Below are 25,755 nucleotides of genomic sequence, written 5' to 3'. Positions count from 1 at the left end.
CGACATCTCACCTGTGCCGTCCCCACCGACATCTCACCTGTGCCGTCCCCACCGACATCTCACCTGTGCCGTCCCCACTGACATCTCACCTGTGTTATTCTTTCCAGTACTGTTGTTTATTTTGCCTGCATGGATTTTGCAACATACTCTGCAATCTTTCATTTATCACTGATAGCTCTTATTGGAAAACAAATTCCTTTGTGCTTACTTTTTGGCACACGAAATGGATGTTGTCTTTGGCACATGTAGTCTCTTCCATGAGGTCTTCAGCTTGCAGCAGTCACTCATGTGAAGGTGCAGAATACAATGTATAAGCCGCTGAATGCTGTGTTTCTCATGTTTCTATCATACAGGGGTCTCAACATAGATATCCATTGTATGTTACTTCTATTATTCACTTACTATCGTGTTATTAACATCTCTTTCTACTGTCTGTCCCCATGTACTTGTCCCTCACTCTATTTATGTCACCTGGTATCGTTCTCACTTATATTCTCATATGTATTCACAATAGCCTTAGAGTCTCTTTACCTCCTCTGTTACCCTTGTCAGTCTCTTTATTTCTTCTATTACCCCTTGTCTCTCTCTCCTACCACGCCTGTCTGTCTCATTATTGATATATTTCCTTTCACTCCTGTTTGACTAGCTGTCTCCTATTACCCATCTGTCTCTTTACCTCTCTCTACCAATGCCCATATGCCTCCATCTATCACCCCTATTACCCGTCTGTCTCCTTATCTCTCTCTCCCCTATTACCCGTCTGTCTCTTTATCTCTCTCCCCTATTACCCCTGTATGTCTCTTTATCTCTCCCCTATTACCCGTCTGTCTCTTTATCTCTCTCTCTCCTATTACCCGTCTGTCTCTTTATCTCTCTCTCCCCTATTACCCGTCTGTCTCTTTATCTCTCCCCTATTACCCCTGTCTGTCTCTTTATCTCTCTCTCTCCTATTACCCCTGTATGTCTATTTATCTCTCCCCTATTACCCGTCTGTCTCTCTGTCTCTTTATCTTTCTCTCTCTCTCTCTCTCCTATTACCCCTGTATGTCTCTTTATCTGTCTCCTATTACCCGTCTGTCTCTTTATCTGTCTCCTATTACCCTGTATGTCTCTTTATCTGTCTCCTATTACCCTGTATGTCTCTTTATCTGTCTCCTATTACCCGTCTGTCTCTCTGTCTCTTTATATCTCTCTCTCTCTCTCCTATTACCCCCGTCTGTCTCTTTATCTGTCTCCTATTACCCTGTATGTCTCTTTATCTGTCTCCTATTACCCTGTATGTCTCTTTATCTGTCTCCTATTACCCTGTATGTCTCTTTATCTGTCTCCTATTACCCTGTATGTCTCTTTATCTGTCTCCTATTACCCTGTATGTCTCTTTATCTGTCTCCTATTACCCTGTATGTCTCTTTATCTGTCTCCTATTACCCTGTATGTCTCTTCCTGGATTGCAGTTACCGGTGGTAATGAATAGAGCACAAACATCCCAGTAACAAGAGCTCCAACAACATGGGGCACAGTGTCTGCATTCCCGACGTCATTTTGATTGCGCTAATTTACTATAAAAAAAATAACGATTAGTCTCCGGAAAGATGGCCGCGCTCACACATCTACCCGTCTGTATTAGAGACAATTAGAGACATAGGTAATCAAGGAAACTGTATTAGAAAAGTGAGTTCTTAAAGCGCATGCGCGGTGCCGGAGAAGGCCGAACGTGTCCGATCCGGAGCACGAACATCGGAGAAGGCGACTCACGTGTGAGTGGGCGGGGCTTAACGGGCAGTGAGAAGTAATGACGTACGTGTGGGCGTGGTCATGCAAGAGGTCTGTCTGCGCCGTATAATACTTCCGGGGGAGCTGAGTCCTTATACCGAGGTAAATCCCTCCCCTAAGTAGTGCCCCAATCCTTATACCGAGGTAAATGTCTCCACCAGGTAGTGTCCGATCCTTATACCGAGGTAAATGTCTCCCCCAGGTAGTGCCCCAAGCCTTATACCGAGGTAAATGTCTCCCCCAGGTAGCGTCCGAGCCTTATACCGAGGTAAATGTCTCCCCCAGGTAGTGCCCCAATCCTTATACCGAGGTAAATGTCTCCCCCAGGTAGTGTCCGAGCCTTATACTGAGGTAAATCCCTCCCCCAGGTAGTGTCCGATCCTTATACCGAGGTAAATCCCTCCCCCAGGTAGTGCCCCGAGCCTTATACCGAGGTAAATGTCTCCCCCAGGTAGTGTCCGATCCTTATACCGAGGTAAATGTCTCCCCCAGGTAGTGTCCGAGCCTTATACCGAGGTAAATGCCTTCACCAGGTAGTGCCCCGAGCCTTATACGGAGGTAAATGTCTCCCCCAGGTAGTGTCCGAGCCTTATACCGAGGTAAATGTCTCCCCCAGGTAGTGTCCGATCCTTATACCGAGGTAAATGCCTTCACCAGGTAGTGTCCGATCCTTATACCGAGGTAAATGCCTTCACCAGGTAGTGTCCGAGCCTTATACGGAGGTAAATGTCTCCCCCAGGTAGTGTCCGAGCCTTATACCGAGGTAAATGTCTCCCCCAGGTAGTGTCCCAATCCTTATACCGAGGTAAATGTCTCCCCCAGGTAGTGTCCGAGCCTTATACCGAGGTAAATGTCTCCCCCAGGTAGCGTCCGATCCTTATACCGAGGTAAATGCCTTCACCAGGTAGTGTCCGAGCCTTATACCGAGGTAAATGTCTCCCCCAGGTAGTGTCCGAGCCTTATACCGAGGTAAATGTCTCCCCCAGGTAGTGTCCGAGCCTTATACCGAGGTAAATGTCTCCCCCAGGTAGTGTCCGAGCCTTATACGGAGGTAAATGTCTCCCCCAGGTAGTGTCCGAGCCTTATACCGAGGTAAATGTCTCCCCCAGGTAGTGTCCGATCCTTATACCGAGGTAAATGTCTCCCCCAGGTAGTGCCCCGAGCCTTATACTGAGGTAAATGTCTCCCCCAGGTAGTGTCCGAGCCTTATACCGAGGTAAATGTCTCCCCCAGGTAGCGTCCGATCCTTATACCGAGGTAAATGCCTTCACCAGGTAGTGTCCGAGCCTTATACCGAGGTAAATGTCTCCCCCAGGTAGTGTCCGAGCCTTATACCGAGGTAAATGTCTCCCCCAGGTAGTGTCCGAGCCTTATACCGAGGTAAATGTCTCCCCCAGGTAGTGTCCGAGCCTTATACTGAGGTAAATGTCTCCCCCAGGTAGTGTCCGATCCTTATACCGAGGTAAATGTCTCCCCCAGGTAGTGTCCGAGCCTTATACCGAGGTAAATGTCTCCCCCAGGTAGTGTCCGAGCCTTATACGGAGGTAAATGTCTCCCCCAGGTAGTGTCCGATCCTTATACCGAGGTAAATGTCTCCCCCAGGTAGCGTCCGATCCTTATACCGAGGTAAATGTCTCCCCCAGGTAGTGTCCGAGCCTTATACCGAGGTAAATGTCTCCCCCAGGTAGTGTCCCAATCCTTATACCGAGGTAAATGTCTCCCCCAGGTAGCGTCCGAGCCTTATACCGAGGTAAATGTCTCCACCAGGTAGCGTCCGATCCTTATACCGAGGTAAATGTCTCCCCCAGGTAGTGTCCGAGCCTTATACCGAGGTAAATGTCTCCCCCAGGTAGTGTCCGAGCCTTATACCGAGGTAAATGTCTCCCCCAGGTAGTGCCCCGAGCCTTATACCGAGGTAAATGTCTCCCCCAGGTAGTGCCCCAATCCTTATACCGAGGTAAATGTCTCCCCCAGGTAGTGTCCGAGCCTTATACCGAGGTAAATGCCTTCACCAGGTAGTGTCCGAGCCTTATACCGAGGTAAATGTCTCCCCCAGGTAGTGTCCGATCCTTATACCGAGGTAAATGCCTTCACCAGGTAGTGTCCGATCCTTATACCGAGGTAAATGTCTCCCCCAGGTAGTGTCCGATCCTTATACCGAGGTAAATGCCTTCACCAGGTAGTGTCCGATCCTTATACCGAGGTAAATGCCTTCACCAGGTAGTGTCCGATCCTTATACCGAGGTAAATGTCTCCCCCAGGTAGTGCCCCGAGCCTTATACGGAGGTAAATGTCTCCCCCAGGTAGTGCCCCGAGCCTTATACCGAGGTAAATGTCTCCCCCAGGTAGTGTCCGATCCTTATACCGAGGTAAATGTCTCCCCCAGGTAGTGTCCGAGCCTTATACCGAGGTAAATGTCTCCCCCAGGTAGTGCCCCAATCCTTATACCGAGGTAAATGTCTCCCCCAGGTAGTGTCCGAGCCTTATACCGAGGTAAATGCCTTCACCAGGTAGTGTCCGAGCCTTATACCGAGGTAAATGTCTCCCCCAGGTAGTGTCCGATCCTTATACCGAGGTAAATGCCTTCACCAGGTAGTGTCCGATCCTTATACCGAGGTAAATGTCTCCCCCAGGTAGTGTCCGATCCTTATACCGAGGTAAATGCCTTCACCAGGTAGTGTCCGATCCTTATACCGAGGTAAATGCCTTCACCAGGTAGTGTCCGATCCTTATACCGAGGTAAATGTCTCCCCCAGGTAGTGCCCCGAGCCTTATACGGAGGTAAATGTCTCCCCCAGGTAGTGCCCCGAGCCTTATACCGAGGTAAATGTCTCCCCCAGGTAGTGTCCGATCCTTATACCGAGGTAAATGTCTCCCCCAGGTAGTGTCCGAGCCTTATACCGAGGTAAATGTCTCCCCCAGGTAGTGTCCGAGCCTTATACCGAGGTAAATGTCTCCCCCAGGTAGTGTCCGATCCTTATACCGAGGTAAATGTCTCCCCCAGGTAGCGTCCGATCCTTATACCGAGGTAAATGCCTTCACCAGGTAGTGTCCGAGCCTTATACCGAGGTAAATGTCTCCCCCAGGTAGTGTCTGATCCTTATACCGAGGTAAATGCCTTCACCAGGTAGTGTCCGATCCTTATACCGAGGTAAATGCCTTCACCAGGTAGTGTCCGATCCTTATACCGAGGTAAATGTCTCCCCCAGGTAGTGCCCCGAGCCTTATACCGAGGTAAATGTCTCCCCCAGGTAGTGTCCGAGCCTTATACCGAGGTAAATGTCTCCCCCAGGTAGTGTCCGAGCCTTATACGGAGGTAAATGTCTCCCCCAGGTAGTGTCCGAGCCTTATACCGAGGTAAATGTCTCCCCCAGGTAGTGTCCGATCCTTATACCGAGGTAAATGTCTCCCCCAGGTAGTGTCCGAGCCTTATACCGAGGTAAATGTCTCCCCCAGGTAGTGTCCGAGCCTTATACTGAGGTAAATGTCTCCCCCAGGTAGCGTCCGATCCTTATACCGAGGTAAATGTCTCCCCCACGTAGCGCCCCGAGCCTTATACCGAGGTAAATGTCTCCCCCACATAGCACCCCGAGCCTTATATCGAGGTAAATGTCTCCCCCACGTAGCGTCCGAGCCTTATACCGAGGTAAATGTCTCCACCAGGTAGTGCCCCGAGCCTTATACCGAGGTAATTGTCTCCCCCAGGTAGTGTCCGAGCCTTATACCGAGGTAAATGTCTCCCCCACGTAGCGCCCCGAGCCTTATACCGAGGTAAATGTCTCCCCCACATAGCACCCCGAGCCTTATATCGAGGTAAATGTCTCCCCCAGGTAGTGTCCGAGCCTTATACCGAGGTAAATGTCTCCACCAGGTAGTGTCCGAGCCTTATATCGAGGTAAATGTCTCCCCCATTTAGCGTCCGAGCCTTATACTGAGGTAAATGTCTCCCCCAGGTAGCGTCCGATCCTTATACCGAGGTAAATGTCTCCCCCACGTAGCGCCCCGAGCCTTATACCGAGGTAAATGTCTCCCCCACATAGCACCCCGAGCCTTATATCGAGGTAAATGTCTCCCCCACGTAGCGTCCGAGCCTTATATCGAGGTAAATGTCTCCCCCACGTAGCGCCCCGAGCCTTATACCGAGGTAAATGCCTCCCCCAGGTAGCGTCCGAGCCTTATACTGAGGTAAATATCTCCCCCAGGTAGTGTCAGAGCCTTATACCGAGGTAAATGTCTCCCCCACGTAGCGCCCCGAGCCTTATACCGAGGTAAATGCCTCCCCCAGGTAGCGTCCGAGCCTTATATCGAGGTAAATGTCTCCCCCACGTAGCGTCCGAGCCTTATATCGAGGTAAATGTCTCCCCCACGTAGCGTCCGAGCCTTATATCGAGGTAAATGTCTCCCCCACGTAGCGCCCCGAGCCTTATACCGAGGTAAATGCCTCCCCCAGGTAGCGTCCGAGCCTTATACTGAGGTAAATATCTCCCCCAGGTAGTGTCAGAGCCTTATACCGAGGTAAATGTCTCCCCCATTTAGCGTCCGAGCCTTATATCGAGGTAAATGTCTCCCCCAGGTAGCGTTCGAGCCTTATACCGAGGTAAATGTCTCTCCCACGTAGCACCCCGAGCCTTATACCGAGGTAAATGTCTCCCCCATGTAGCGCCCCGAGCCTTATACCTAGGTAAATGTCTCCCCCACATAGCGTCAGAGCCTTATACCGAGGTAAATGTCTCCCCCACGTAGCGCCCCGAGCCTTATACCGAGGTAAATGTCTCCCCCACGTAGCACCCCGAGCCTTATACCGAGGTAAATGTCTCCCCCACGTAGCACCCCGAGCCTTATACCGAGGTAAATGCCTTCACCAGGTAGTGCCCCAAGCCTTATACCGAAGTAAATGCCTCCCCCGCGTAGCGTTCGAGCCTTATACTGAGGTAAATGTCTCCTCCAGGTAGCGTCCGAGCCTTATACTGAGGTAAATGTCTCCTCCAGGTAGCGTCCGAGCCTTATACTGAGGTAATTGTCTCCCCCAGGTAGTGCCCCGAGCCTTATACCGAGGTAAATGTCTCCCCCAGGTAGCGTCCAAGCCTTATACCGAGATAAATATCTCCCCCAGGTAGCGTCCGAGCCTTATACCGAGGTAAATGCCTTCACCAGGTAGTGCCCCGAGCCTTATACCGAGGTAAATGTCTCACCCACGTAGCGTCCGAGCCTTATACCGAGGTAAATGTCTCCCCCAGGTAGTGTCCGAGCCTTATACGGAGGTAAATGTCTCCCCCAGGTAGTGCCCCGAGCCTTATACCGAGGTAAATGTCTCCCCCAGGTAGCGTCCGAGCCTTATACCGAGGTAAATGTCTCCCCCAGGTAGTGTCCGATCCTTATACCGAGGTAAATGTCTCCCCCAGGTAGCGTCCGATCCTTATACCGAGGTAAATGTCTCCCCCAGGTAGCGTCCGAGCCTTATACCGAGGTAAATGTCTCCCCCAGGTAGCGTCCGAGCCTTATATCGAGGTAAATGTCTCCCCCAGGTAGTGTCCGAGCCTTATACCGAGGTAAATGCCTCCCCCAGGTAGTGTCCGAGCCTTATACCGAGGTAAATGTCTCCCCCATTTAGCGTCCGAGCCTTATACTGAGGTAAATGTCTCCCCCAGGTAGCGTCCGATCCTTATACCAAGGTAAATGTCTCCCCCAGGTAGTGTCAGAGCCTTATACCGAGGTAAATGTCTCCCCCATTTAGCGTCCGAGCCTTATATCGAGGTAAATGTCTCCCCCAGGTAGCGTTCGAGCCTTATACCGAGGTAAATGTCTCTCCCACGTAGCACCCCGAGCCTTATACCGAGGTAAATGTCTCCCCCATGTAGCGCCCCGAGCCTTATACCGAGGTAAATGTCTCCCCCAGGTAGTGCCCCGAGCCTTATACCTAGGTAAATGTCTCCCCCACATAGCGTCAGAGCCTTATACCGAGGTAAATGTCTCCCCCACGTAGCGCCCCGAGCCTTATACCGAGGTAAATGTCTCCCCCACGTAGCACCCCGAGCCTTATACCGAGGTAAATGTCTCCCCCACATAGCACCCCGAGCCTTATACCGAGGTAAATGCCTTCACCAGGTAGTGCCCCAAGCCTTATACCGAAGTAAATGCCTCCCCCGCGTAGCGTTCGAGCCTTATACTGAGGTAAATGTCTCCTCCAGGTAGCGTCCGAGCCTTATACCGAGGTAATTGTCTCCCCCAGGTAGTGCCCCGAGCCTTATACCGAGGTAAATGTCTCCCCCAGGTAGCGTCCAAGCCTTATACCGAGATAAATATCTCCCCCAGGTAGCGTCCGAGCCTTATACCGAGGTAAATGCCTTCACCAGGTAGTGCCCCGAGCCTTATACCGAGGTAAATGTCTCACCCACGTAGCGTCAGAGCCTTATACCGAGGTAAATGTCTCCCCCAGGTAGTGCCCCGAGCCTTATACTGAGGTAAATGTCTCCCCCATTTAGCGTCCGAGCCTTATACTGAGGTGAATGCCTTCACCAGGTAATGTCCGAGCCTTATACCGAGGTAAATGTCTCCCCCATGTAGTGCCCTGAGCCTTATACTGAGGTACAGGATAAGGAACCTAGTAATAAGTAATTTAGGAAATCACAGATTCATGTGAATTTTGTTAAATTTAAGTCCAAGTTTAGAGAATATATTACAAATTGATGCTAAACATTGAATGTAATATCTCGGACGTTGTACCAGACATTGGCGGCTGGATCACTCGCTGACAACGTGTGTCAGAAACAGATATAAAGAGCTGTGTTTTGTGTTTGAACTGGTGTTTACCATCTGTACTTCTGGAGATCACTGGTGTGTACCATCTGTACTTCTGCAGATCACTGGTGTGTACCATCTGTACTTCTGCAGATCACTGGTGTGTACCATCTGTACTTCTGCAGATCACTGGTGTGTACCATCTGTACTTCTGCAGATCACTGGTGTGTACCATCTGTACTTCTGCAGATCACTGGTGTGTACCATCTGTACTTCTGCAGATCACTGGTGTTTACTATCTGTACTTCTGGAGATCACTGGTGTGTACCATCTGTACTTCTGCAGATCACTGGTGTTTACCATCTGTACTTCTGCAGATCACTGGTGTGTACCATCTGTACTTCTGCAGATCACTGGTGTGTACCATCTGTACTTCTGCAGATCACTGGTGTGTACCATCTGTACTTCTGCAGATCACTGGTGTGTACCATCTGTACTTCTGCAGATCACTGGTGTGTACCATCTGTACTTCTGCAGATCACTGGTGTGTACCATCTGTACTTCTGCAGATCACTGGTGTGTACCATCTGTACTTCTGGAGATCACTGGTGTGTACCATCTGTACTTCTGCAGATCACTGGTGTGTACCATCTGTACTTCTGCAGATCACTGGTGTGTACCATCTGTACTTCTGCAGATCACTGGTGTGTACCATCTGTACTTCTGCAGATCACTGGTGTGTACCATCTGTACTTCTGGAGATCACTGGTGTGTACCATCTGTACTTCTGCAGATCACTGGTGTGTACCATCTGTACTTCTGCAGATCACTGGTGTGTACCATCTGTACTTCTGCAGATCACTGGTGTGTACCATCTGTACTTCTGCAGATCACTGGTGTGTACCATCTGTACTTCTGCAGATCACTGGTGTGTACCATCTGTACTTCTGCAGATCACTGGTGTTTACAGGTTCTTTTAAGGACTCTTGAGCAATAAACATCAGTGCTTCAAGATTCTGCCCGACGCCTATTGCCTGCTTTATCCTGTGACCAACATATAAGAGCTTACACTCTAATCGGTACCCCGGCTGTCCTGCATTGAACCCAGCGTATCTGTGTCAACGCTCTGCCTGCTACCCAGCAGTCCGGATCCAGAGTAAGCGGTCAGGAGGTAACAGCTACCCTGAAGTAAGCAGTTCTAGGTGCTGGTGAAGGAGCCTAGTGCTGGCAGCAAGACTCTCCTACAACTATAGCGCAGTCGGCCAGTGTCTGGTGACACCAGTAGGGAGTGGTCAGTAACAGTCGGTGTCTGGTGACACCAGTAGGGAGTGGTCAGTAACAGTCGGTGTCTGGTGACACCAGTAGGGAGTGGTCAGTAACAGTCGGTGTCTGGTGACACCAGTAGGGAGTGGTCAGTAACAGTCGGTGTCTGGTGACACCAGTAGGGAGTGGTCAGTAACAGTCGGTGTCTGGTGACACCAGTAGGGAGTGGTCAGTAACAGTCGGTGTCTGGTGACACCAGTAGGGAGTGGTCAGTAACAGTCGGTGTCTGGTGACACCAGTAGGGAGTGGTCAGTAACAGTCGGTGTCTGGTGACACCAGTAGGGAGTGGTCAGTAACAGTCGGTGTCTGGTGACACCAGTAGGGAGTGGTCAGTAACAGTCGGTGTCTGGTGACACCAGTAGGGAGTGGTCAGTAACAGTCGGTGTCTGGTGACACCAGTAGGTAGTGGTCAGTAACAGTCGGTGTCTGGTGACACCAGTAGGGAGTGGTCAGTAACAGTCGGTGTCTGGTGACACCAGTAGGGAGTGGTCAGTAACAGTCGGTGTCTGGTGACACCAGTAGGGAGTGGTCAGTGTCTGGTGACACCAGTAGGGAGTGGTCAGTGTCTGGTGACACCAGTAGGGAGTGGTCAGTGTCTGGTGACACCAGTAGGGAGTGGTCAGTGTCTGGTGACACCAGTAGGGAGTGGTCAGTGTCTGGTGACACCAGTAGGGAGTGGTCAGTAACAGTCGGTGTCTGGTGACACCAGTAGGGAGTGGTCAGTAACAGTCGGTGTCTGGTGACACCAGTAGGGAGTGGTCAGTAACAGTCGGTGTCTGGTGACACCAGTAGGGAGTGGTCAGTAACAGTCGGTGTCTGGTGACACCAGTAGGGAGTGGTCAGTAACAGTCGGTGTCTGGTGACACCAGTAGGGAGTGGTCAGTGTCTGGTGATACCAGTAGGGAGTGGTCAGTGTCTGGTGACACCAGTAGGGAGTGGTCAGTAACAGTCGGTGTCTGGTGACACCAGTAGGGAGTGGTCAGTAACAGTCAGTGTCTGGTGATACCAGTAGGGAGTGGTCAGTGTCTGGTGACACCAGTAGGGAGTGGTCAGTAACAGTCGGTGTCTGGTGACACCAGTAGGGAGTGGTCAGTGTCTGGTGATACCAGTAGGGAGTGGTCAGTAACAGTCAGTGTCTGGTGACACCAGTAGGGAGTGGTCAGTAACAGTCGGTGTCTGGTGACACCAGTAGGGAGTGGTCAGTAACAGTCAGTGTCTGGTGACACCAGTAGGGAGTGGTCAGTAACAGTCGGTGTCTGGTGACACCAGTAGGGAGTGGTCAGTAACAGTCGGTGTCTGGTGACACCAGTAGGGAGTGGTCAGTAACAGTCAGTGTCTGGTGATACCAGTAGGGAGTGGTCAGTGTCTGGTGACACCAGTAGGGAGTGGTCAGTAACAGTCGGTGTCTGGTGACACCAGTAGGGAGTGGTCAGTAACAGTCGGTGTCTGGTGACACCAGTAGGGAGTGGTCAGTAACAGTCGGTGTCTGGTGACACCAGTAGGGAGTGGTCAGTAACAGTCGGTGTCTGGTGACACCAGTAGGGAGTGGTCAGTAACAGTCGGTGTCTGGTGACACCAGTAGGGAGTGGTCAGTGTCTGGTGACACCAGTAGGGAGTGGTCAGTGTCTGGTGACACCAGTAGGGAGTGGTCAGTAACAGTCGGTGTCTGGTGACACCAGTAGGGAGTGGTCAGTGTCTGGTGATACCAGTAGGGAGGGGTCAGTAACAGTCGGTGTCTGGTGACACCAGTAGGGAGTGGTCAGTAACAGTCGGTGTCTGGTGATACCAGTAGGGAGTGGTCAGTAACAGTCGGTGTCTGGTGACACCAGTAGGGAGTGGTCAGTAACAGTCGGTGTCTGGTGACACCAGTAGGGAGTGGTCAGTAACAGTCGGTGTCTGGTGACACCAGTAGGGAGTGGTCAGTAACAGTCGGTGTCTGGTGACACCAGTAGGGAGTGGTCAGTGTCTGGTGATACCAGTAGGGAGTGGTCAGTAACAATCGGTTACTGACTGTGAGAGAGAAATTCAGATAATCTGTGTAACGTCCTCTTCCTTACAGACCATGTGGTAAAGTCATCTGATCACTGTGTGAGGTAAATATATCATACATTGTGACTGTATGGTCTTACACTGCCACCCAGTCTCCTTTTGAGTCTTACACAGTATATTTGGATTTATTTCCATGCCTCATTAATTCGACATTACTTTCCATTCCTACTGGTGTCATCAATTGTGCATTAGTTGTAGGATAGGACTGCCACCACCAGTCTCCTTCACTGACACCTGGAACTGCTTACAGCTGGTATAGCTGCTACAGCCCCTCTTTGTTGTGCACTGGCTGGTACCCCGACTGCTTACTATGTATCAGGGCTACTGGGTAGCGGGCAGAGCATTGACACACAGACACTGAGTTCAACTCAGGACATCTGGGGAACGGATTAGAGTGTAAGCTCTTATCTGTTGGTGACTGGGTACAGCAGGCAATAGGCGTCAGGCAGAATCTTGAAGCCGTGATGTTTATTGCTCAAGGGTCCTTAAAAGAACATTTACACACTAGTTAGAAGTACTAGTGATCTCCAGAAGTACATATGATATATATTTTATATGGACAGTACAACTTTTTTTTTACAATTTGCGACATAACCTGGCAGGAGGTAATACAGTCCCCTTCCCTCTTAACTAATTCAGACTTCTTGATGCAGGTAGTATGTGAATGGGCCTGAAGGGGTTTTCACCTATAACGCTTTTGCTAGTTGCAGGGGGGGAGTGTACCAAGCGCCCCCCTATACATGAGCTGCCAGGAACAGAGTTGGTGGGGGGAGAACATTGGAAGCCCCTCTGTCGGCCACTCCACTACAGCTGTTGGCGAGGGTGACAGTGTGCCCCCCTCTGGACCATGGATCAGGGGACACCTTGGCACCGCAGTGCTCTTAACTTTTTAGTGTGTGCCATGCTATTTGGTCTGTTAATTGTGTCCTTGCATTTATTATTCTACTGAACTGTATTCGTGTTCCAGTTATTATGTGTACTGGTTTCATGTATGTAGTATCTGTATGATTGTCAGGCAGTACGTACTCAGGAGAATCCCTTGTGGGAACTCAACCTAAGGAATGTGGTTGTCAGTGTGATACTTTCCCCCTATGGGATCAGACCAAATGCTTCTCTGACGTGCAATATCCTGTGTCACAGGATTACACAATTGTGATGTGAAATGCCAATATATAAATACTTTTTACACTTACAATAGTATACACAAGGCTCTCTGCTTCGATAATTGAAATATATTTTTGCAATGACTTATTTTGTCCTATTTTCGTGTGGGAAGGTGAATCCAGACACAATAACCTAGACCCCGGTTCCTGGGGTCCCCCTGCCGTTCTCCTGTGTAATGATCATGAGCGTACATGCTCCATTGCTTATTTTGCTTTCTGTGTATGTGCTAAGCGTTTGGTTACTGAACTCAGTGCCTGTGTGGCATTATACTTTGACCATCGTTTCTCACTCCCTTCTGTTGTGAATCCAGTCTCCTTGTAATAAAAATTCATATGACTTTCACACTTATCTTCTCCATCTGCTTTCATCTTGTGTAGGTTACAGTAACTTGGGAAGGTCCACAAAGTTCATCCTTTTCTGGCCAGGTGTCCTAGACACCTTGTTTCCATCATAGTGCAACATATTGCTGATGTTTCCCTCCCTGTGTTTCCTAGGTGCTGTTTTATCGTTTACAACATGATTGAAGTTGTGGCCAAGCTAGTTCGTGGCCCAGTGTTCTTAGCGGGTGAGATTCTGGAGTGTGTAGTAAGTTTCACCAACCCATTGTCTGCTCTGTCTACCTCTGCCAGCAGGTAGGTGCAGCCTGGTAACAACTGCTTCCTATACATACAGGTCCCTGTCTAGTGTATGACCATCCAGCAATGGTAGATATGTGTATAGCTTTGTCTCCTGTATGTTGCTACTCAGCAGTACACAACAGCTGCCATTGTCTGGATTCCCTTGATCATGGTGCTTTTAGGGCATTTTAATAAGACATGTGAGCTATAGACTATGTAAATGCCCTATTCCTGCCTTTCAGGGTTACCGCACACGTTGCCTTTTCCATTTATAAGCATCTGTATTTCCATGTGTGACAGGATGGACCTCCTATGCCAGTCGGCCTCAAAGCAGGTTCTTGAAGCAGTGATGTTTATATGCTCAGAACAGGTCCTTAGTTACACCCTAGTTAGAGGTACTACTAGTGATTTTCCAGAAGTACAGATGGTATAATACAGTTAAAATACAAAATACAGCTTTATATACAGTTTCTGACACACATGTTGATAGGGGGTAACCCAGCCCATTGATCCTAGCTGGCACCAAAAGGTCTGAGATATTACATTCAATGTTTAGCATCAATCAATCAACTGTGCACTAATTGAGTTCCAGATAAAGTAGGTCAGGGCACTTCAATAAACATAATTTTATTACAGGTTAAGTATAAGTGTGTCCATTTATGAACACTTCTTACAATTAGGAAACAATACTTTGTTTCAATAAACATTAAGGTAAAGTCCTTTTTAAAGTGTGTGAGTCTTTGTACATGGGGTGTTATTGTAAGGGTTGTCTCAAAGTCTATCAAATACACTGTGTTGGCCAAATGGGTGCATGCACTCTGACAAGTATTCAAAGCTGGGCTCAGTATAATCCATAAATCAGACCTGAAAGTGCTGCACTGAGGCTGACACTCGGTTCGCCTGTCACTGTAATGCCTCATATAACAAGTGTTTATACAGGGGACTCGTCTTTTTAGTATTTATCCTCCTTATTTAACTGTTGCTTTTATTGGTGCCCCTCTCTTGTGCTTGTGTATATGTATTTTATGCTTTGTGTGCTGGCTCCTGTGTGCCGTTTTGCTTCCCTCTCAATGTTGTGAATAAACAATCTCTCTTTCTGTCAGTGAGACTCTTGCTTGGGCCAGTGCACAGATTCACTGCCAGTTTCATGCCAGTGACAGCCGAGTGCAACTTCCAGCAAGTGAGGAGCAGAGACAGGATGTGCAGGCTGAAAAAGAGACTGTCTTCATTCCCAACAGAGGTGACTACTGTCCATCTTCTGTCCTATATCCCCCGCTGATTCATATTACCCTCTTTATCAACTTCTTTTCTTTTTAGGTGAACGGGGTCAGTGCATTCTCTCCACTCCTCCCAAAATCTTGTTTTGTGACCTGCGGCTGGATCCTGGGGAAACAAAATCTTGTATGTGATTGTGGGAATGGGAGGATGTTTAATAAACTGTTACACTGAATCTACAAAACCAGTGTAATTACTTCCTCACCCATAAAACAAGAGATGATCACTTGTCCAGATACAGAAATAGTCAGAATCTTCTGGTTGGTATTTGGGACATGAACACACTAGTAGACTATGTATATGGCTATTGTACTTGTGCTGAAATAATGGGATGGTGTTCTTCTGTGGTGGGACAGAGAGAGACTGAAGTTAGCGTTGGGGAAAGTGACCATTGCATATATATACCCAATATTATTTCCTATTTCTAGGGGGGAATTTTATTTTTACTGAAACATTAAGTAGAAAGGTTTGTAATATAATAAACTGACTGACTCATGAATCTGTGGTTTCAGACTCCTACAGTGAGAGTCTTCCTCTCACCGCTCCTCCCTCATTCCGAGGTCAATCTGTCAAATATGTCTACAAGTTAACTATTGGCTGCCAGAGGGTGAACTGCCCCATCCAGCTGCTGCGAGTTCCGTTTAGAGTCCTGTTACTGCATGGTGAGTGCTTAGAGGGGGTAACGGTGGTATTTTGTCTGGTCTGCTAGCCATACTTCTCCCTAACTAACCAATGTGTGTGCACCTCTCCTCTACATCACAGTATGGTATCTAGGTGGAGTCAGATGAGTGCACACCATGAGGAACACTTGTCTACAGTTTGTTGTTGTTATTATATGATTTGAGGATTGTGGTGACAAATAGGCGGGCCGGGAGGAAGAGAGGAGCACAGAGCAGATAATACTGGTGGCTTAACATGGAAAGCATTGTTATTGCACCACCACTACTATATCTAATATATATCATTGCCTCTGGCTTATTACTGGGAATAAATACAACAAATATCATAGTGGTGGCATATTACTATGCACTACTACAGTGTTGGCTAACCTGTGACACTCCAGGTGTTGTGAAACTACAAGTCCCAGCATGCTTTTGCCAATATATAGTAGCTTATTGCTGGAAGGGTATGCTGGGACTTGTAGTTTCACAACACCTGGAGTGTCACAGGTTAGCCAACACTGCACTACTACAACTGTATGTATATATGTATGTATGTATATATGTGTGTGTGTGTGTGTGTGTGTGTGTGTGTGTGTGTATATATATATATATATATCTATATATATATATATATATATATATATATATATATATATATATATATATATATATATATATATATATATATATATATATATATCTATCTATCTATCACTGCTGAAGTTCTCGCCATAAGCAATGTTAATGAAACTCCAAGTCGTGTAAAGGGGTGTGATACATAAGATCAACATTTATATGGTCGGCACCATAATATAGATAAGGTTGGAGAACAGTATTTTGAGATTGACAATAATATCCCTAACCGTATAATACTGTCTATATTTAAATTGTCAGCCTAATGTTGTTGAATTTCTGAATGTCGATCAAATGAATTTCTTGCTGTCTAATGCATACTGAGTATGCAGAGATCCTTCACATCTGATTCTGTAAGAACCTCAGGGCCCCTCTGAGAGTCCATTTATATGTCCGTGTTATTGGTCAAACAAGAAAAACACTTATTAGTTTTACAGTAGACTTAATATCAATGTTTTGTATTTTGCAGCTCTCCAGGGGTTTCAGCCGTTGCAGGAGGACGAGGTTGCCCCCTCTAATCCCTTCCTGGATGAGGAGATCTGTAAGAAAGACTCCAGACTGCTGGACTCTGCACTGGATATTCTTATGACTGTTACATCCCGGAGAACCTTACGTGGGTACAGATTATACCCACCACCCTAAAGGATTGCCTGTTTGATGTATAATGCCTTATGTTTAGATGTAGTGTCACCTTTATGTATTATGTGTAATACATTGAATGTCATGTAGTTTTACCTTTCAGTATAGATGCAGCAATCCCACTTTTATTAATTACTAACATGGTTTGGATGCTGACACCTTCATCATATCTGAGCAGTGAATGGGTGGCCTGGTAGGAGGTATTGATATGACTGTGATATATATAATATATAATGTATGTATGTGTGTATGTATATATATATATGTGTGTGTGTGTGTATGTATATATGTGTATATATGTATGTGTGTGTGTGTGTGTATATATATATATATATGTGTATATCTAACCACCACTGCTTCTTACAGATCAGTATAATATCAGTAACTCACGGGGCCGTGTTGGAACCTTCTGCATTTTCAAGACTGTTTATAAGATCGGAGAGGATGTTATTGGCACTTTTAATTTCTCTGATGGTGACATTCCCTGTTTGCAGGTGAGCAGCACCAATGCCAGCTATCGTCATACCGCCCACCCTGCGGGCCCGTGTAGTGACATTCTGATCTTGTATATAATGTTGCTGTAATTATACAGGGTTGTATAAAGTGTTTGGCTGTTGCTCTGTGTAATATGTTTGGAGGGTATAATAGGTTCCGCTGCTATGTTCTTCCTTCTCTGTGTGCAGTATTCAGTCTCCCTGCAGAGTGAGGAGAGTGTGCAGGAGGAGTACCAGCGCTCACGTGGGCAGCCTGTATCTATCAGTACTCACGCTCAGCATCACGAGTCCTGTCTACATACAGCCAGCAGTCACTTCAGCCTCCCTGTACCTCTGAGCTCCTGCCCGGGCTTCACTACCAACATCGGTGGGTGATCTGCACGTATATAGAGATGGGGGTCCAATGCGAGGGGAGTGGTGCACTGTGTATATAGAGGGACATAGAGGGGATTGTACCATTGCTAGGGGAATAGAGTGGTACACTGCATATATATGTGTATATATATATGTGTGTGTGTGTGTGTGTGTGTGTGTGTGTGTGTGTGTGTGTGTGTATATATATATATATATATGTATATATATGTATGTGTTTGTATATATGTATGTGTTTGTATATATGTATGTGTTTGTATATATGTATATATATATGTATGTATGTGTTTGTATATATGTATATATATATGTATGTGTTTGTATATATGTATATATATGTATGTATGTGTTTGTATATATGTATATATATATGTATGTATGTGTTTGTATATATGTATATATATATGTATGTATGTGTTTGTATATATGTATATATATATGTATGTATGTGTTTGTGTATATATATATATATATATATATGTATGTATGTGTTTGTATATATGTATATATATATAATGTATGTATGTATATATATATATATATATATATATATATATATATATATATATATATATATATATATATATATATATGTATGTGTTTGTATATATGTATGTATGTGTGTGTATGTATATAGATAGATATAGAGAGAGAGAGAGGACCTTATCACAGATGTGGTAGGGAGAGGGTGGTACACTGGGCATATTAAGGGATATAAGCAATGCAGGGCGGGCGAGGGTAGACATGTGTATGAATATGGTGGCTGGGCATTGCCGGCTCCTCAGAGGGCTGTCTGGCAATAGATGGGGGTGCATTGCGTGGAGGGTGTAGGGATTACCCTGTAGTGTGCCACACATTGATGTACGATAAGAGATCATATATAACTGGATGACTTGTTGCTTCATCACATCCTCTTGTTGTAGTTTCCCTTAAGTGGCGGCTTCACTTCGAGTTTGTCACAGCCCGTGAGCCAGTAGAGGCTCCTACTGTGCTTGAGAACCAGTCCGAGATCATCATGTGGACCGGAGCAGAACATATCAATGTGGACACTTTTAGTTGGGACCTGCCAATCAAACTGCTGCCCACCAATCCCTTATTGGCCTCCTACGTGACACCAGTGTCCTCGTCCCATTCTATCAGGATCTAAAGCCGTATGTCTGTCATGCCCTCCGTCAGTCGCCCTGTCTCCCTACTCTGTGTCTACCTGCAGGGGAGGGGCAGCCCCAATCTTATACCCTCCTGTTTGCTGCCGTGCAGGCTCCATGTCTCATCGCTCCCTTCTGTCTGTCACTCTGCACCTTGTTGGCTCCCTTCTCCCTTTCCCTGGAAGGGGAGTTGCAGACCTCATGTCTCAGATTCCTGTGTATTACCCTGGAGGGAGAGGGTCAGACCCTATTTCTCTTGGCTTTCTTCACTCTGTAACCCTGCAGGGGGAGGGGCTGGTCCCATCAGTGGGAGGGTTAGTCTGTATTTTTAAACTTGGACATTGTTTGGATAATTGCTGCTGCAACAGACACAGTAATCACCTTTTCTATTTATTAGAAGTGGTTACATACATGTATATAGAAGTCACAGAAGGTCATACATTGTATAACATAAGCACATATGGCCTGCTGGTTACATAGTGGTGCTTCTCTGGGTGAGCAGTGAGCTATAGACGTGATAGTGTTTGTATGGGTCCAGCAGCTCCCTCACTAGCTGCAGTTTAAGTGGTTTTCTGAAGAAATGCTGTAAGAATGAGAGAAATGCAGCCCAGTCCATATTGTGTAGAGGGGAGACGTCTTCTATCTGCCGAGGTGCGTTGTGTAGACGGTCTCTGGAGAGGGCTCGGGGGTCCCCGCTGACCCCCACTCATAGTCTGCGCTGTGTACACATGGCAGGTTAGGGTTGGCCTTCTGTACCACCGAGATGTGACAGGTCTGAGAATCATAACGAGCTTCACACCACGAGGGAAAGTCGATGGGATGCTGAGTACTGGAGGGGAAAGTGCAGGTTACCAGTCTCCTTCAACATTTGTGTAAATAAACATTTATTTCTCTGTACATTTACTCTGAATTCTGTGCTTATTATTAGACTTTTTATACATGCAGCGCTTCTGCTGTGTGTCTGGTATCCTACACACGTTACTCGTGTACACCTACATGTAATATGTGTGAAATACTGAGTATTGGTGAGCTACAGAATATACTGGAAACAACTGGTGAATTTATGAATAATTATAAATGTCCATGTTGTATCTAGAGAATCATTTATTACCAGGGTGGGCCTCTCTGTCTTGTAGAAAGCAAAGTCACATAACAGGAATCCTATATCAAGGCTGCAGCTTAGGAGTCATGCAACAGACTGACATGCAGTGCTTTACATTGTACACTTCTTGTCCTATGGAAGTAGCTTCCACGCACTCTAACCCTCCTAATCTAATGATAGTATTTCAAGAATAGTGTAAGTAGACTTGGTCACACTTTCATAAATGCAATATAGGTTTCATGTGTCCCATATTTCCATTATTATTATTATTATCATTTATTTGTTGGGCGCCACAAGGTTTCCGCAGCGCCGTACACAGTACAAACAGTAGTACAAAACAGGGTGACAAAGTACAGAACAATAAACACAAAGTACCAATGCTTCAGGATCTCCAGGGAGACATATGGAGTAAAGACAGAGCAGAAGAACCGGTATGGAGACAGGAGGGGAGGGGGGCCCTGCTGATAAGATAACATCCTGAGGGAGGGTGAAACAAAAACAGGCACGAAAGGGAACTCTATATCCTATCTCAAAGCTCTCCTGTGAGTCCTTCATGTGCTCTTTCACAAACTATAGATTAGAAGAGGTGATAAATTACTGGGGGTAAATGTATGAACGTGCGGGTTCTTCAACACCCGCGTGTTCGGCGATTAAATTTCAAGCGGCTTTGCATTGTAAAGGGAAACTTCCCTTTACAATGCAGCGCCGCTTGAAATTTAATCGCCGAACACGCGGGTGTTGAAGAACCCGCACGTTCATACATTTACCCCCTGGTGTCAGATACAAAGGTGCAGTATAAATCTAGATGTCCCCTATCCCGTAGCAATGAGTCAGATAATTGCCTCCTGCATATAATAACTGATTATCTAGAGAGGGGGGTTGACCAGTCACCCCCCCAGCTTATATATATATATATATATATATTTATACACACATCTATGATGGTCTCTGAGGGTGGTATCTGCACTGTTTATCATTGTGTGTTTAGTTTTAGAGTTCGTCCATTGATGCCCACGTTAGTGTGAGAGGTTGAGTGTATAGAGTGCCAAACCACTGAATCTGCAGTGTGTGGCTGTCCTGTGTGTGACACGCTTGGACTGCAGTGTGTGGCTGTCCTGTGTGTGACACGCTTGGACTGCAGTGTGTGGCTGTCCTGTGTATGACAGACGCCTGAATCTGCAGTGTGTGACACAAGCCTGAATCTGCAGTGTGTGGCTGTTCTGTGTGTGACACACGCCTGAATCTGCAGTGTGTAGCTGTCCTGTGTGTGACACGTCTGCTGGATGGCAGTGTGTGGCTGTCCTGTGTGTGACACACTTGGACTGCAGTGTGTGGCTGTCCTGCGTGTGACACGCTTGGACTGCAGTGTGTGGCTGTCCTGTGTGTGACACATGCCTGAATCTGCAGTGTGTGGCTGTCCTGTGTGTGACACGCTTGGACTGCAGTGTGTGGCTGTCCTGTGTATGACAGACGCCTGAATCTGCAGTGTGTGACACAAGCCTGAATCTGCAGTGTGTGGCTGTTCTGTGTGTGACACACGCCTGAATCTGCAGTGTGTGACACAAGCCTGAATCTGCAGTGTGTAGCTGTCCTGTGTGTGACACGTCTGCTGGACGGCAGTGTGTGGCTGTCCTGTGTGTGACACACTTGGACTGCAGTATGCTTCCCATCCCAAGCAAAGGCTCGTCAGCAGTATTTGTGTGCTGCCCACTATATGTAGCAGGGCTACTCTCCTGTTTGTACCAGTACAAAACCCACAGGCTCTGCTGACCCCTCAGTCTGTTATGTAGAACTATGTATGTAATGCACAGGCTGTGATATAGGATTCATGCTGCTACTCACATATCACAGCATCCTACTCCCACCGGGTGCAGGCACGTGCAGAGCTGACAATCCATCCCTAGCCACGACTCCCCCAGTGCATAATTCTTCCCGGCATAGCGACAAGGAGCTGTAAAACAGAAGCATGAATGTAGGTGTAAGGCTGTTTCCAGACCTGATATTGTCCCATTCTTCTTGCATAATATTTAAGGAGGGGGTGAGAGTATGATTTTGTGTCAGTCCTTCCCATAGTGACACATGAGAGCTGTAAATATGTTTCCCTCTGCCTACGAGTGTAATTTACAGCCCCTTACTCTTCCCTTGTCATCATCACTGTACATTTCTTTTAGCTGACCTCCATCATGCACTCCTCTATATTCTAATATGTGGATTGCAGAATATAGTTGGAGAGAAGAGCATGTAGTAGTGGACAATGTACACACATGCAGTGGTGGACTGTGAGCACGTTATGGTCTGATTGTCTTAGGTATACGGTGCTTACACTCTGAGGGGCCCATTCAATTAGCCGCGAAGTTCTGAAGTAGCATTATGTTTATGCGCACAAATACAGTAGTGAAAACACTGCTCATTGAAGATCATTAACTAAATGTAACGTAGAAACATTACAGGTGTTATTACGCCAGCTCGTGGCTAAGTGAATCAGCCCCACAGTGTCCAAAGTTTATTCAATGAGCAGGGTGAGCTGAATGTAGCAGATATAGTGCTTATGGAGTACAAGCCCTTACAATCTGATTGGTTGCTATGGGTAACACCACCTTTTCCCTCTCTTCCAGTTCTTAGAATTGTCCCATGATTTATAGCATAAAACAGAGTTTAGACCTATCCACTATATAACAGACCAGAGAACACTCTATATACCACTCACCTCTGGCTTGGAAGTAGCAGCGACACTGTCCATGTGGAAGGAGCAGGCACAGGAGGATGGGGACAAGGAGACAACGTGTAGGGTGCAGCATGCTTGCAGTATCTCTCTGTTATCACCTATATCTCTCCCTCTCCCCTCCTGATATTTATATCATTTTGTTGCTGGTTCAGGCCAGAACCTGGAAATCCCATAAAACTCATTTCCTGATTTGAAAGGCAGAAAAACAAACCCCCGATGAAGGCTCTTTTTGTTTTTAACAAGGTGTGAAAATGTGATTCAGTGCCCCTTTGAGGGGGTCGGTCCCAGGGCTGGCACTCGTCCTGAGGAACCCTCTCTGGACCTCTCTCACACATCCGCACTCTGCATGTCTCGCAGTGACACAAGATATCTGCTGTAATGCCCTAGTCAGAGGAGAGATGGGGAATGAAACACCTGTAAGCTGCACAGGGGCCAGTGAAAGTAATGTTATATATGTACCTATGCTGCCATTTCTGTACATGGGTGATATGAATACAGGAGTAGGAGCTGTATCCCATAGCAACCAGCCAGACACTACCGCTCACTTTATAAAAGTAACATTGGCTATAATAGTAATTACCCCCTTCTACATTTATACATGAACTATTACCCCTGTAAGATCACCTGCGGTTACCGCAGAGATGGTCAACTGGTGGCCCACAGAGCCTTCACCTGCAGCCCCAGCTCCCTCCTGCTCTAGTGGCAGGTTATAGCTTGTACCTCTTGTATAAAATACCTACTAATATGTTATAACACAGGTATCTGATTATTACTTACTACTGAGATTAAAGCTAATGTGGTGCCCTTTAGAAGGTAAGATGACCGCACTATCCAACCTCTGAAGTGTATCCGTTTGTCCACCACTGGGTTACTGCTGTCGTCGTCATCTTTATATGGCGGCACTGAATCCACAGTGCTACATGTTATATTTGCCCACCACTGATTAGATGTGTGTGTTATATGAGCCCACCACTGATTAGATGTGTGTGTGTTATAGGAGCCCACCACTGATTAGATGTGTGTGTTATAGGAGCCCACCACTGATTAGATGTGTGTGTTATAGGAGCCCACCACTGATTAGATGTGTGTGTTATAGGAGCCCACCACTGATTAGATGTGTGTGTGTTATAGGAGCCCATCACTGATTAGATGTGTGTGTTATAGGAGCCCACCACTGATTAGATGTGTGTGTTATAGGAGCCCACCACTGATTAGATGTGTGTGTTATATGAGCCCACCACTGATTAGATGTGTGTGTTATAGGAGCTCACCACTGATTAGATGTGTGTGTTATAGGGGCCCACCACTGATTAGATGTGTGTGTTATAGGAGCCCATCACTGATTAGATGTGTGTGTTATAGGAGCCCATCACTGATTAGATGTGTGTGTGTTATAGGAGCCCACCACTGATTAGATGTGTGTGTTATAGGAGCCCACCACTGATTAGATGTGTGTGTGTTATAGGAGCCCACCACTGATTAGATGTGTGTGTGTTATAGGAGCCCACCACTGATTAGATGTGTGTGTGTTATAGGAGCCCATCACTGATTAGATGTGTGTGTTATAGGAGCCCACCACTGATTAGATGTGTGTGTTATAGGAGCCCACCACTGATTAGATGTGTGTGTTATATGAGCCCACCACTGATTAGATGTGTGTGTTATAGGAGCTCACCACTGATTAGATGTGTGTGTTATAGGAGCCCATCACTGATTAGATGTGTGTGTTATAGGAGCCCACCACTGATTAGATGTGTGTGTTATAGGAGCCCATCACTGATTAGATGTGTGTGTTATAGGTGCCCACCACTGATTAGATGTGTGTGTGTTATAGGAGCCCACCACTGATTAGATGTGTGTGTTATAGGAGCCCACCACTGATTAGATGTGTGTGTTATAGGCGGCCCATCACTGATTAGATGTGTGTGTGTTATAGGAGCCCACCACTGATTAGATGTGTGTGTTATAGGAGCCCATCACTGATTAGATGTGTGTGTTATAGGAGCCCACCACTGATTAGATGTGTGTGTGTTATAGGAGCCCACCACTGATTAGATGTGTGTGTTATAGGAGCCCACCACTGATTAGATGTGTGTGTTATAGGAGCCCATCACTGATTAGATGTGTGTGTTATAGGAGCCCACCACTGATTAGATGTGTGTGTTATAGGAGCCCACCACTGATTAGATGTGTGTGTTATAGGAGCCCACCACTGATTAGATGTGTGTGTTATAGGAGCCCACCACTGATTAGATGTGTGTGTTATAGGAGCCCACCACTGATTAGATGTGTGTGTTATAGGGGCCCATCACTGATTAGGTGTGTGTGTTATAGGAGCCCACCACTGATTAGATGTGTGTGTTATAGGAGCCCACCACTGATTAGATGTGTGTGTTATAGGAGCCCACCACTGATTAGATGTGTGTGTTATAGGGGCCCATCACTGATTAGGTGTGTGTGTTATAGGAGCCCATCACTGATTAGATGTGTGTGTTATAGGAGCCCATCACTGATTAGATGTGTGTGTTATAGGAGCCCATCACTGATTAGATGTGTGTGTTATAGGAGCCCACCACTGATTAGATGTGTGTGTGTTATAGGTGACCACCACTGATTAGATGTGTGTGTTATAGGAGCCCATCACTGATTAGATGTGTGTGTTATAGGAGCCCACCACTGATTAGATGTGTGTGTGTTATAGGAGCCCATCACTGATTAGATGTGTGTGTTATAGGAGCCCACCACTGATTAGATGTGTGTGTTATAGGAGCCCACCACTGATTAGATGTGTGTGTTATAGGAGCCCATCACTGATTAGATGTGTGTGTGTTATAGGTGACCACCACTGATTAGATGTGTGTGTTATAGGAGCCCATCACTGATTAGATGTGTGTGTGTTATAGGTGACCACCACTGATTAGATGTGTGTGTTATAGGAGCCCACCACTGATTAGATGTGTGTGTTATAGGAGCCCACCACTGATTAGATGTGTGTGTGTTATAGGTGACCACCACTGATTAGATGTGTGTGTTATAGGAGCCCA

At 46.8% G+C, this 25,755-nt stretch overlaps 3 protein-coding genes across 12 annotated transcripts in view; 1 reads left to right on the top strand and 2 right to left on the bottom strand.

Annotated features, from left to right (window-relative positions):
- The window catches only part of GBA2 (glucosylceramidase beta 2), a 103,074-nt gene extending 101,570 nt beyond the window's left edge, over window positions 1-1,504 (bottom strand). The window contains exons 1-2 of one of the 4 annotated variants that reach the window (XM_075187392.1): window positions 1,071-1,504; window positions 209-956 (exon numbers count right to left, since the gene is read on the bottom strand). The gene's annotated coding sequence lies outside the window, so the exon portion shown is untranslated. Of the gene's footprint in view, window positions 1-208; window positions 1,033-1,070 lie in introns of those variants that run through there. The other 3 variants (XM_075187395.1, XM_075187396.1, XM_075187393.1) reach the window with 3 other exon arrangements.
- A 270-nt stretch (window positions 1,505-1,774) lies between these two features.
- Window positions 1,775-19,781, top strand: RGP1 (RGP1 partner of RAB6A GEF complex). 7 transcript variants are annotated; one of them, XM_075187399.1, is made up of 9 exons: window positions 1,775-1,875; window positions 13,542-13,679; window positions 14,768-14,904; window positions 14,982-15,065; window positions 15,452-15,601; window positions 16,704-16,847; window positions 17,240-17,367; window positions 17,557-17,734; window positions 18,663-19,781. In XM_075187399.1, exons 2-9 carry the CDS (start codon window positions 13,564-13,566, stop codon window positions 18,884-18,886), a joined length of 1,161 nt encoding a protein of 386 aa, XP_075043500.1. In that variant the 5' UTR covers window positions 1,775-1,875; window positions 13,542-13,563; the 3' UTR covers window positions 18,887-19,781. The 7 variants fall into 7 exon arrangements, with proteins under 7 accessions (XP_075043500.1, XP_075043503.1, XP_075043501.1 ...); XM_075187402.1 differs by lacking the exon at window positions 1,775-1,875 and adding an exon at window positions 2,147-2,165; XM_075187400.1 differs by lacking the exon at window positions 1,775-1,875 and adding an exon at window positions 2,681-2,701.
- MSMP (microseminoprotein, prostate associated) lies at window positions 19,524-22,967 on the bottom strand. The gene is made up of 3 exons (XM_075187413.1): window positions 22,694-22,967; window positions 21,829-21,937; window positions 19,524-19,713 (listed from the first exon to the last, which is right to left on the bottom strand). Exons 1-3 carry the CDS (start codon window positions 22,782-22,784, stop codon window positions 19,524-19,526), a joined length of 390 nt encoding a protein of 129 aa, XP_075043514.1. The 5' UTR covers window positions 22,785-22,967.
- Window positions 22,968-25,755: the final 2,788 nt, after the last annotated feature.

This window comes from Mixophyes fleayi, chromosome 1 (assembly GCF_038048845.1).
Source record: "Mixophyes fleayi isolate aMixFle1 chromosome 1, aMixFle1.hap1, whole genome shotgun sequence".
Classification (NCBI taxonomy): Eukaryota; Metazoa; Chordata; class Amphibia; order Anura; family Limnodynastidae; genus Mixophyes; species Mixophyes fleayi.
The sequence above is the reverse complement of the archived record's forward strand: the minus strand, read 5'-3'. Positions and strand labels throughout refer to the sequence as shown.